Source organism: Zea mays, chromosome 9 (genome assembly GCF_902167145.1).
Source record: "Zea mays cultivar B73 chromosome 9, Zm-B73-REFERENCE-NAM-5.0, whole genome shotgun sequence".
In the NCBI taxonomy this organism is placed as follows: domain Eukaryota; kingdom Viridiplantae; phylum Streptophyta; class Magnoliopsida; order Poales; family Poaceae; genus Zea; species Zea mays.
This window is the reverse complement of record NC_050104.1, coordinates 51,549,688-51,562,562: the sequence shown is the minus strand read 5'-3', so window position 1 is coordinate 51,562,562 and position 12,875 is coordinate 51,549,688. Positions and strand designations below refer to the sequence as shown.

General features: G+C 42.1%; 2 protein-coding genes across 2 annotated transcripts; one reads left to right on the top strand and one right to left on the bottom strand.

Moving 5' to 3' along the window:
- The first annotated feature begins 99 nt into the window (after positions 1-99).
- Positions 100-5,179, top strand: LOC103638374 (uncharacterized). Its single transcript, XM_008661308.2, has 2 exons — positions 100-613; positions 4,940-5,179. Exon 1 carries the CDS (start codon positions 222-224, stop codon positions 570-572), a length of 351 nt encoding a protein of 116 aa, XP_008659530.1. The 5' UTR covers positions 100-221; the 3' UTR covers positions 573-613; positions 4,940-5,179.
- On the bottom strand, positions 1,290-10,436 carry LOC103638375 (putative phospholipid-transporting ATPase 9). The gene is made up of 11 exons (XM_008661309.3): positions 9,087-10,436; positions 6,388-7,733; positions 6,191-6,307; positions 5,840-6,116; positions 5,553-5,641; positions 5,354-5,462; positions 4,133-4,345; positions 3,906-4,031; positions 3,725-3,823; positions 2,952-3,143; positions 1,290-2,383 (listed from the first exon to the last, which is right to left on the bottom strand). The coding sequence occupies exons 1-11, from the start codon at positions 9,480-9,482 to the stop codon at positions 1,736-1,738; spliced, it is 3,612 nt and encodes a 1,203-aa protein (XP_008659531.1). The 5' UTR covers positions 9,483-10,436; the 3' UTR covers positions 1,290-1,735.
- Positions 10,437-12,875: the final 2,439 nt, after the last annotated feature.

Sequence of the window (12,875 nt, the reverse complement as noted above, 5' to 3'; positions counted from 1 at the left end):
TATCTCTGTTGCCGGTTATCATTTTTAAATTAAACAGTAACAAATAAAAAAGAAGCGGATGGATTACTAAATTGCAAAACATAAAAAGGCAAATGGCACTTTTGCCGCCTCACTGCTCCCCTCATGGGCACGGCATCCGCCGCCCTCCTTCCCCAGCTCAGAGTGCGGCGCACATTCACCACCCACCAACTCTGTCTTCTGTACGTTACGCCCAAGCAACCATGGCGGCCGTCATGCCAGCGACACCAACCACGACGACGGTGCCGCTGCCCAACTACCAGGTGTCCGGCGCGGGCGCAGCTGCAGCAGCGCCGCGGCACGGCGCCTCTGGGTCAGGCTCGGTCGGCGCCTTCTTCGGGGTGCTGGCCGCGGTGCTGGTGCTCACCGTGCTCTCCTGTGTGTTTGGCCGGGTGTGCGCCGCGCAGGCCGAGGGACCCGACGAGTCCTACGACTGCACCAGGCTAGCGCGCTGGCGGAGGAGCGCGCACCGGCGGCGACCGGTGCTGCCAGCCGCGGAGACAAAGCAGCCGGCTGCATCGCAGCCACTGCCGCTGCCGCTGCCGGAGCCGTGAAACGTAAACCTGTCAACCTAACCGGGCGCTCAGCGGCTCAAGTTAGTTGCTTTCTTTGCTTCCCTTAAATCATCTCCAGCAGACTCATACATGTATTCAAGCTATACTCTACAAGCTCTACAAACGGTATAATCTATAGTACAAAACTGTGGTTTTGATGATCATATGGGTAAACCACTGTACATTGCACCCACATGGTCACTAAATATATCTATTTTACACTGTATATTGTACTGTTTGTAGATAGTATTTTGAATATGAGTTTGGATAAGCTACTGGAGACGGTTGTAACTGCAGCAGGTTAGTATGGTATACTAATAATAGAACGGAAAGGAGTAAGACAAATATTGTAAATCCATGTAATGTTGATCCTTGAGTTCTCTCTGTGTCACTATTTGAAGTTTATTTACCTCTTGGTTCATTTATTCATCTTTCATACAGTAAGCCTTGATTTTATCTTAGTTCTATACAATTTTTTTATTTTTTTGCCATGCTGGCTCACCATTAACAGTTGAATCAAATCAGGATATGTTGTTTTCACATAGAAAGTGTTGTTTTCTCCAAAATACCCATTTTCTTCCACTTATTAATCAGTAGTACAGAAGAATAATTTTTTCCTAGGAAAATTGAATAAGAACAAGTGTACGAAATTTTTTGGTGATGGCACAAAGGCACCTTTGTGGCCTCCCCATATTTGAAAAGTCATGGAAACAAATATTAGAGGCCAATCTTACATTCTATATCACTCAATTATGATTCTTTCCAAAATAAAGCATGAAAGCCACTCAAACAAGATGCCTTACATTATTGTTTAAAATACAGTTGAGAGGGGGCAGGCAAGGGGGGTAAAGAGGAATAAAAACAACGAAATTCTACCAATCTGGTTACAAGCATCTATGATGTAAGAGAAGCAGGGGGGGGGGGGGGGGGGGGGAAACACAGCCTTGAACTGCTAAAATTGAACTTTACAACAGGATCTCTTGGCCTCCTTGTGAGTTGTGACCTATCTAAGCAATTTGTAGTCTTGCTCTACCATCAGCTTCCATGACAGCCATCATAGAAGCAGCAATCCAGAAACATTCCGGTTTCCAATCAGTTCAGCTGTCATCCTGCCGGAGACAATATCCTATAAGCTGTACAAAACGCAAAATCTACTGACAATGCTACTCCTGAACTTCTATCTCTGTCTCCCTTGTTATTTGCATAGCCTTGCCGTCCCGACGAGCAGAGATACCGACCATCCTCTGCTGCGACGACGTCCGGTGTCGTGATGACAACTGCCTTGCCACTTCTGGGTCTTCAGCCTTCCCCAAGTACCGCTTCCACTGAATCTTGTTGTGGAACATTGGGAAAAACCGGATCTGGATCGCGGCATACGTGAAGTAGGGGACAAGTGTTGCCAGCACAACAAAAAGTGTCACCAACCAAAATGAGAGGGCTGGGGCCAGCTGTTCGATGAAGACCATGTAGGCTGTAGTTGAGAACCTCGGGTTCATGGAACCATAAACTATGAGGAAGAGGTACCATACTGCAATGCTGCCCCATATGAATATGTGCTGGATTATGGTGAAGTAGTTCACAGAGAGCGCCATTTGACAGTTGACAACCCATACAATACAAGTGTACATGGCGACGCCTAGAGCATCCAAGCCTGCAACTTGACCATCCCGGCGGAACACCTGGTCCTCAAAGGTTGTGATGCAGAAGAAAAATATTAAGACAGCATTCATAACACCGTTAAGCATCCAGCCAAGTATCCGACACCAACTGAATAATATATTCTGCACTCCTTCTTGGTATAGCTGTGGATACTGCAAATGAGCAGAGAGAACAAGAATGCAAGTTAGAAGGTAGGTAACACAAATGCAAAAGGAGTGTGCACAACTCAAGCGCTCTGTGCCTTCAAATAACTTGAAAGATAGTGTTTCCTTGATTCATTCAATATGGCAGAGAAACTGTGACTTAAAAAATCCCCCCAAAATGGTACTTATATTGGAATTTTTCACAGGTTAAAAACCCTTATACTAGTAGAAAGATAGTACTTAAATAAACTGAAAACGTGCATACCATGAAAATTCTTTCCATCAACATATTAGAAGTGAAAGAAATCGTAGATCTAGAGAGGAAAAAAACATAATTATGTAGCTTCCACTACCCCAAGGGTAGAAATCACACATTCTTTAGAAAATATATGATAGAAATATATCTGACAGGGAAGTAGGTACAATATCTAAACTTGTTTACTCCAATCATTTTAGTTACTAAAATTGTTTAATCACTTTCCTTTGTATTTGTACTTGGTATATTTTTGGACCCTTCTTCCTTTCTTAATATAATGATACGCAGCTCCCTGCGTGTTCGAGAAAAAATTTAGCGTACCTGTATGCATAGCCTGGCAGACACATCCTGGTCAAAGACTCCCAAAGCAATGACAGGAAGGGAGGTGAAGAAGACATTATAGAGTGACAAGAACCAATCATTATAAGCTGGCTTCCCAGAGAAAGATGCAAATGCTTCGTAGAGAAAGAGAGTGACACCAAAAGTAACATTCTTGTAGAAGAAATAGCATATCTGTGCATCAACCCCCAAAATATATTATTAAAAGACTTGAAATACAAATCCTGAATAGTAGATCAAAATAAATGTTTGCGGCCAAGAAATGAGAAGCATACAGTCTAAAGACATGTTTGGTTCGCTGTCTAACTTGTCACACTTTACCTAACTTTTCTGCCTAAGGTTAGTTCTTAAATTCGGACGACTAACCTTAGGCAAAGTGTGACACAGTTAGCCACGAACCAAACAGGCCTTATGTCCGAAACCACACGTGGGTCGACTTAGTTTATTTTTATGCTCATCATCTGTGGGAAGCCTTAGTTTCAATTCTGGTTGGAAGTGGGAGCATGTGGACTTAACAGCCTGACCATGGCCATTTTGTGTCTGCTATGTACTTTGAAACTTGCTTTGCTTGTGCCATTTTGGGGTGTGTTCCATTCCAGAGCCTTTATGCTCTCAGGATCACTCTGATTTTTGGAAAGTTTGGTGATGCAAACATTATGTTTGTGGTGCTTTTAAATTTTGTTGCTTTTTTTAATGAAATTTCTGATTTGTCCTGTGTGGAAAAAGATTAACATTCATGTAAATGGCAACTATACCATCACTGAAATACGCCGGTAACACCAATGTCCATGCACCAGAAGTAGCCGTTCCAAAAAGCGGAATTGGGCAACAGCAACATCACTAGCCATGACAGCCTAGAACATCATAAGAGACAAATAATAAGAAAATAAATCACGGGCACAATTAGCGAAAGTTATACAGCGTCGAATCAGTAACCTGCATTCCTTCAGCACCACTGATGCCAACCCCTATGTCAGCTTCTTGAAGCATGCCAACATCATTTGCCCCATCACCTATTGCTAAAGTCACTTTATGTGTTACTTGCTTAACAAATCTTGTGACCTGGAATTGTTGCAAATGATTATGCATGTATGCTCTTGAAGAATACATTCAGAAAATACATAGGAAAGAGACGGGAACTTAAGAATAGAAAGAAATCTGACCAGTGCCTTCTGTTTTGGTGAAGATCGGCAACATATCACTGATGCACAGTTGATAGCAAGATCCAAGAACTTAAACTTGACATCATCTTCCAAAGCATAAGGTATTGATTTACCATCAATGATTAGTGCAAATGATGCAGTGCTAATTTTAGTTGAAGGTGGAATTTGTTTGATTCCATCCTCTATCTGACTCATAACCTTTTTCTTTGATGCCTGGAGAGCCAACAAAACAGATGTAATTAAGATGATGATAATAATTTTGAATGTATGCCTAGTTACTTTTTTTCAAACATCAGAAAGCTATAATTGCAAATATAGGGCACAGTGTATCAGGTCATCCAATTAATTCTGATTAATTGCCTGATAGGTACCCGGCACTCGATTAGGCACTCCGACTAGATCAAAAACCTGGTCATCCGATTAATCATCGACTAGTCGCAATTAATTGTCTGACTAGGTACCCTGACTGACTAGATATCAAATAAGCAGATCGACTGCTTTAGCTTACTGGGATAGCTCTGTTTGGGCCAAGCACATTAGGGTTTCTCTCCTATATCTCTCCCACTCTTTTCCTCACCTCCTCATCCCGTGAAACCTTCAGCCATTGGCTGCAAAATTGCTGTGCGTGTGCAACAGCTGCATCTCTTCCCACCTCCTCCCTCCCTTCCGGTTCCCAGCTGCCTGTCTGTGCAACGTGCATCTTCCCTGCTACTTCCTCCCACCTGCTGTAGGGCAGCAGGGATCAAAGAGAAGGTCGTGGGTACGCAGGACACAAAGAAGCTCGCTGATTCTCTTCCCCATCTGCAGGTCCAAGGGAGCACGAAGATGAGCACACAAGTTGCATCAGCTGCTGCTGGTTCAGCATCCTCAGCTTCTTCAGATGTTGCATCCCTTATAGAAAAGGCTATAGCAGCACAAGAATATGGAGTTCTGGACACTCCAACTAACCATAGATAGTCTTAATGATCGATTTCTACTATATAAGTATATAGTATATTGTATATATACCCTACATATATGTCCTGGTATATACAAGATGATTATATAGACGACTAGTTGTCCTAGTTATCGACTAACCGTCCTGGTCGGTACTAGGGCCTAGCGATGGCTAGCCGATTTAATAACCTTGATAGGGCATTCCAATGTTGACATTGTTATATGTAAAATGACTGCAACATGCCCGATGCTTCAAAAAGGCAGGTAATAAAGTCAATTATTCACCTTAAAAATTTTATATTTGTCACCATCTTTCTCCAACGCGATGATGTCAGGTTGTTCCAGTGTGACAATTATCTGTGTCATGTCTTGCCTAAGCAGGCTACATGCAAACCTGCAGATGGAGAAGCTCATCAATCGGAAAAGGAAATAGTCAGATTGAAATAGAAAAGTTCATATTTTGATGCAGGCATATAAGGCTTACCCAATATTGATAGCTGTCTCCATCTTGTCGCCAGTCAGGACCCATATCTTAATTCCGGCTTGCGCAAGCTTGTCTATGCATTCAGGCACCTGAATTTGTATGTGCACATGAGTACATGAACAGGCATGGTTCCCTTGAAAGCGTACAAATAAGATGCGTAAGTGCTACCCCGCCCGCCTCAACCCATGGGGGTGGGGGTTCTATATTTCTTCTTAGTGAAATGATGTGCAGTTCTCCTACGTGGTTCGAGAGAAAAAAAAGGAAGGTTTTTCAACAAAAAGGTATACCCCTTGCTGGAGCTTATCTTCAACTGCAGTAGCACCAAGAAGAATCAAGTCCTGTTCAATGCTATCAGCAGCCTGCTCAATTTTTACATCTCTATCAGCACTTACAGATGCTTTGGCAGTGTTCAGTTTTTCATTGAATTCCTTGTACTCTTTCTCATCTAAGACACGGTATGCTAGAACCAAGGTTCTTAGACCAGAGTCAGAATACTCATTTATGTGTCTTCTTGTTTCTTCTTCATATTTTCTTCCATTTGGTGCAAGCCTTTTGAACATCACACTGTTCACAGAAACTATGCTTATGAAGATGATCTGCAGCTAAACATTGAAATCTAGTGTAAATAGAGCACTAACCTATCAGCACCCTTGCTGAGAAGTAATATCCTTCCCTCTGGTTCTTTGACTATCACGGACATCCGTCTCCTTGAGCTACTGAACTCCAATATATTTAAGAGTTCATACTTTCTGTACCTGAATGTAAAAGAATCAGTATAGTACTAAGGAAGTGAGAATAACCCATAGAGGCGAAAGGGCACAGAAATTTGACTTACCTTTTCTCAACAACATTCCAACTTGGATCCTGCTCACGAATAATTATAGTTGCCAGTGACCTCTTGTAAAACTCAAACCCTAGTTCTCTTGCCGCAATAACAAATGCAGCTTCATCAGGGGACTCAGCTTCGTATGAAACCTTCTCATTTTCGTCTATTTCAGCAATGCATGTGTGGCAGATGGCTAGGAGCCGGAAAAAATCTCTTATCATATCTTTGTTAGGCTCATGAATCCAATTCCCATCCATTATTCGTGGATCCTTGAAATTGAACCCTTTAACATTGGGACTGTTGTGATTTTTTTTGTCTTTGTAGTCTCCATTTTCAATGTCATCATCTAAACTGTCACCTTTCCTCATAGCCATAGCTCTCTCAACTTCAGTGACGCCCTTACCATAGGCTGTGCCAGCAATTGAACACTTGATGAACTCCATCATGTTGCATGTTAATGTTCCAGTCTTATCGGATAGAATTGTATCAACCATACCTAGTTCTTCATTTAGATTCGAAGTACGAGCATGAGTTGGCTTATCTGATTCTTCATGATACATTTCAATATCCTGGTTGATAAATAGAGCTTGCAAGATCTTGACTATCTCAATGGATATATACAAAGAAATGGGTATGAAGTAGCTGTACAGCATCAAGGCCGTCAACAAATGAAAGAAAGATGCCAGAGCTGCTCTCTTTGGATCATAGAATATAGTAGTAGCATCTGGCCGAAGATACCACCGTTTGAGCCCACCATCTCTTACGTCCTCTTTGGTCCAGATCCCAAAGAAGATGGAACCAAGTAATGCAATCATGAGTAGAGAAGACATCAGAACGTAAATAATTTGATCCATTTTCTTCTCAATCTTACTTCTTTTAGATGGTGGATCTGTTGCATTTTGCATCACTTTTGTATCATGACCTGTGAAGATGACAGCCCCATATATGTAGTCTGTGTTCCGTAGTTTTGAGTCCCGGAGAAGAAGCTGTAGGGGTGACAGGGGATACTGCTGGCCTCTCCATTCCATTGAACCGACAAAGGAGTAGAGGTTCGCATTTGGGTCTTCACATTTTATTGTTTGTCTGACTTCTCTGAACTTTGTGTCCTCCTGTAAATCCAATGTCACCTCGAGAGCTTGTTTAATTTTCAAATTTGTTTCACCATCAAGGTTCATGGTCTCTACATAACATATTCCATCCGGATAGCTAGATGAAAGCAGAATCATATCAGCGGGAAAGAAATTATCCTTCTCCAGTTTTATTACATCTCCAACTTTGATATTCTTCCATTTTGTCTCTTCAAAATGGCCACTTCCCCTATGCACTTTGACTATCCGATTATTGAGCTCATGATCCTGGGTGATGTAGTTGCATAGGTCTATTTAATATACCAATGGCATGCAAAATTTACATAAACATTCAAATTAACTAAATTACAGCAACATAGTCAATTATGTCTAATTCCAGCCAAAGAAAACCATTACATAAACTATATGAGCTTGTAACAAATTTAATTATGCCACACCTTGATTCCTAGATAAGTCCACCAGCATCTATAGAGAGAGAGAAAAACTCGGCCGGGGAGAGAAACACCGCCCTCCGGTATTATATCAAGAAGAGACCGAAACATGATCCCGGGCGAGAAAATCTCCGAACTCAGGCCCTTATCACTAACGGGCTGTCACCGCCCACTCTGTAACAACCCAGCTGGAGGGTGGCGCGCATGACGTAACCCAGGAGCGGGCGGAGCACAGCTGGGGTTTTTTAACCAAGCCCGAAATTCGTCCAGAGAGGGATTGAATCTGGGACCTGGAGGTGCTACTCGAAAACCTTAACCATTACACTAGAAGCCCTTTCGCATCTATATAGAGAGAAGAAAGATGACTTCTTTGGAAGTGCTACAACTAAGACTAAAAACTATTGCTACGGCATGACAGACAGTAGGTCAAGGAGAATAGACAAATGTGTATATAATCAATAATGAATCACATGGTCAAAGAAAAGCATGTAAAATTATCAATTTAAGAATTTAAGTTTCAGACACCAAAATACATGGTAATATAGCTCACGGACCGTTTGGATCTATTCATTTTGGAGAATTGGAATTTACTTAACAAAGTAGTCTATTTAGCTTGGAATTTGACATTCCACCATTTCCAAAGCTCACATATAAGCCTATCTCAAATTCATGGGGTGGAGTATGGAAAATGATTTAAAAATCAATCAATAGAATATATTTCTACTCTACAACTTATAAGATGTTCTTTGGCTCACTTCTCTATAGTAAAAATGTAGCACATAAATATCTCTCACATATTGCTAATAATAGTCTACAAGCATAAAACCATATTAGCTTAATTACTTTTTGCCTAAATTACCATTATCATAATGGAATTCCATTCCAAGGATCCAAATGGGGCATCAGAGAATTGTTCATAACGAGGACTCATTGTTTGTAAATGTCATGAATATATATTATTCCTCCAAACCCAGATATGTATAGAAAATGAACCCGACAATCCAAGCATCAAGAAAGAGGAAGCAAAATCTGTTCCAATTTATATTATGCAGTATATGAAACAATCATTGAATTAACTCAAGCATATGAGGTGATTGAGTTTATTCAATCAAAACACAAGGGTCATGTCATGAACAAAATTCAATAAATATTACAGCTAGGATGTAACAAAAAACCACAAGAATGATACCTGTTGTTTCCTCCGCCAGTCCTCAACCCCTTCTTTTGCCATGGTGGCTACAATCACGACACAGAGCGGTGCAAGCGCGCTCACTGCCGTGTAAGGTGCAAGTGGAGTCAAGGCAAGGATACCAGAGACAAGGAAGTAGAAATTGGCCACCCTCCTGAACTGCTCGAAGAGGGACTTGGGAAGGAAGGTGGCCAGAGTGTACTTTGTCGTCGACACTTCATTCAAGGGGTAGTTGAATCCCTCCTCTTCAAGCATATCAGGCTCGTTGACGTAAACGACTCGGGAGAACCCCACTGTCCCAATCCGTGAGTGGTCATCACTAGAGCCCCTGTGGCAACGCATGAAAGTCAACAATGTGCTGAGCTTGAGCTTCTCCATCCTCTTGGTCGGCGCCATTCCTCCAGACTCAAGTGAATCGCTGAAGCTACTCCCAGATGCCCCCAAGAAGTCGATAAGGCCACAAGCTCAGAGTTTTTGTACGCCCACCGAGAGTGCCAGTTCCTTCCGATCTTGTCCAAATCAATCAGAACGCAATTGACAACTCCCTCCGAAGAAGAGGAACTCAGATTCGAGAAACAATGGTCTCCAAAGAAGCAGCTCGAAATAAATTCCAGGCCCTCTCCCACCCAACAACTCCACACTCCACCTACCTAAAAAAAGCAAATAAACTGCAGAGGGAGAGGGACTGAACCAAGAGACTCCCCAGGCCCTCAGCAGAGAAATCACCTCCTCCCAGGAACGAGAAGGCGTCAACACTCAACAGCGCGGCGCCTCGGAGATCCCGGCGTGCCGCCGCGACCCTGCGCTCCGAAACCCCGTCGTCCTCCTCCGTCCCGCTACGCCAAGACGCCAAAACTGGGTCTTGAGACAGGAACACCGGATGCCTCGATCCATGCGGCGCCCGGCTTTCCCGCGGCGCTGCGTTTGTGTCCTCCCCAGGCAGAAAACGGCATACGAGAGGAGGATTAATAGATGGCGGGAATCTTCCCTTCTCAAGGGGGCAGCAAGACAATGCGCCCCGCGTTGCAGGAGAGTGGCACGGAAGGCACCCAGACGGGGGACCCCGCCCCAGCTCACGCAGGACGGCTCGGTTTCCGTTGCCTTGCCTCTTTCCGACGGCGAATCGTGGGACGCGGGGAGAAAGAAGGTGTGGCTCCGGCTCGGGAAAATTCGAAGCTTTGGGGAGGAGGAGACGGACGAGAGGGGGCGGGGGGGAGGTCAATGGAAAATGCAAGGGAGCAGGCGCCGGGCGAGGCGTGCAATGCAATGCCGACGCGACGAGAAGGGGAGGGGAGCAGGACGTGTGCGATGGGTTTGGTAGTTGGTGGCCTCCTCCCCGAGTCCGTCATGGTGATAGCTGGATCTGCTGCTGCCGCCGTGTCATATCTCCCTCAGATATGTCTTTCCTCCCTTGTCTTTAGTGTTCGCCTAATATATTAGTGCGTGTTTGGATGCTTGATTAAAGCTTAGTCTGAGTTTTATATATTAATTAGAAAAACTAAATATAAGTCAATTATAAAACTAATTATATAGACATGGTTAATCACATGCCTAATTCATGATTAGCATACTTTTATGTATATGCTAACTATAGGTTAACTAGACTTAATAAATTTGTCTTGTGAATTAGCTGTAATTTATATAATTAGTTTTGTAATTAGCTTATATTTAGTTCTTCTAATTATCATATAAAATCTGGAGCAAACATTAGTCCAAGGATCCAAACACACTTTTGCATTCTGTATATTCCTAGTTACAATAAAACTTTAGTCCGATCACTTGTTAATGATAATAACATGTGCCCTGAATTGCTAATATTAACATAATTTGAAATGATTTGGGTCTTACTCTTTTTTATATTTTGTTAATATTCTTAAAAAATTAATTGTCACTGCTTATTATGATGTCTTATGTAAACTGTGCTTATTATGCTCCTATTGATTATGATACTCCACCCCTATAATATGTTTATTTGCTCTACTGTTAATGTTCTGCTTGTATAGTTTCTGTTTTCTATGTTTTTATTTCTTTATTTTAACTCCTTTTAATGATTTTGGTAGTATAATGGCCCAGCATGAAGTTGTGTTTACTTGTGCAGGTGCAGCACATGGTCTATACGTTTAACTGTCTTAACTGACCTTTTTTTCTGCGATAAACCATCTAAACCTCTGGTGTCAAACCATCTTGATGCATTTTGCTGCACCATACCAACCGCTAAATTAGATGTGAGTTGTGACACATAGCAAGTCCACGTCGTGGGTTTGGTGGCTATTACCTATTATTAGGAAAGTGAAGAGATGCCTGGTGCATTGAGATCCTACGTTGAACAAGACGATAATGATAGAGCAGACCCGACAATATTTTATTAGAAAAGTTATAACTTCTTCCTCTAGAGTAAGTTTAAGGTTCATGAGTGCTTGATAAAAAATATCTGAGAAACTTTAAGGGCTTGTTCGTGGGATTGAGCCGGTTTAAATCCATAACAAGTCAAAATTCACTTCAATCCCACCTAATACACTCCAATACACATGTAATATCAATAACCGAACAAGGCCTAAAATGGATATAGTTTAGCCATAAGATAGGCAAAGACTTCGAACAATCATGATAAGTTATTGTTATTTCGATCAATAGTTGTGTCGTTGTTGTGGTTGGTCATTTGATTCGTAAGAACGAACCAAAATAGGGTAGCACAATTAGTAATGAGAGACTGTCATTCCTTTTTGATACATTAAAGGAAAAAGATCACAAGGATTAAAAGACTTTCAGATCAAGTAAAAACGTTTAAAAGAAACAATAACTGATGAGCTTCTCTTATTACTTCTCTATTACAAATAATTACAAATGTATCTTTGGAGATATGAGTGGCAATACAGAAATCAAAGGAGGCACAACTTCGAACGTGGGGCAATTCTCGTCTCTCCCAAAGGTCCACCGTCCACGTATGCATGTTACTGTACCTCTATTTATAGTAGTGACTCGTATTACATCCTCATATAAATTTACAAACATACCCTTAGTCCCTATAAATATGAACTACAAATCTCGTAGGGATAATATCGTCTTTCTCCCTCACAGACGTGTTGGCCAAGCTTCTAGATCCTTCTCCTCTGCCTTCGTCTACCTTCTACTGTGCACCGCTATCACAAAACTGTAGCTCTCTAGCTTTGTTTTTATACACGCACTGCCCCCAACGAAGATTCCAAATGAAGACTGGTTTCATTGTTGCTTCGGAACAGCTGAAACATGCTTGAAAACATAATTGGTGGCACAATATTTTGAGGACCTTTAGCAATATAGGGTCTCAACAGTAGTCTCTCACGGTATTAGTTCGTTTTTCATAACAAGCTCGTATTGTGATATGAATGAGGGAGACCTTATGCCGAAGGTCTGAAAAAACGTCTTTCTAGAGCTCGTTATTGAAAATGAATCCTTGAAAAACATTTTTTTAATGCCTGACAAGTGGGACCACTTTGTAGTGAGTGAAGGTAAACAGTTCTATAAAAAGAACCAAGGCCCCCACGACTGCGCATGACATTTACTACTGCTGCCCACCTATTGTTAGTGCTTTCTCTGTCTGTGAAGCTTACTTAGAATTATTGCTTTTTGTGAGGCTTTGTGCTTTAGCAGCTTTGTAGTTTTCGAGAGATGGCAGGAGAGAGAACAAACTCTGAGATCGTCCTGGTGCTGGCTTCAGATATTGCTAGGAGGAAGGAAGAGGTCCCACTCACTAAGAGCGGCACTTTGGTTGGAGCGACTACTTTAATTATCGAGGGTGAAGTTGGAGGC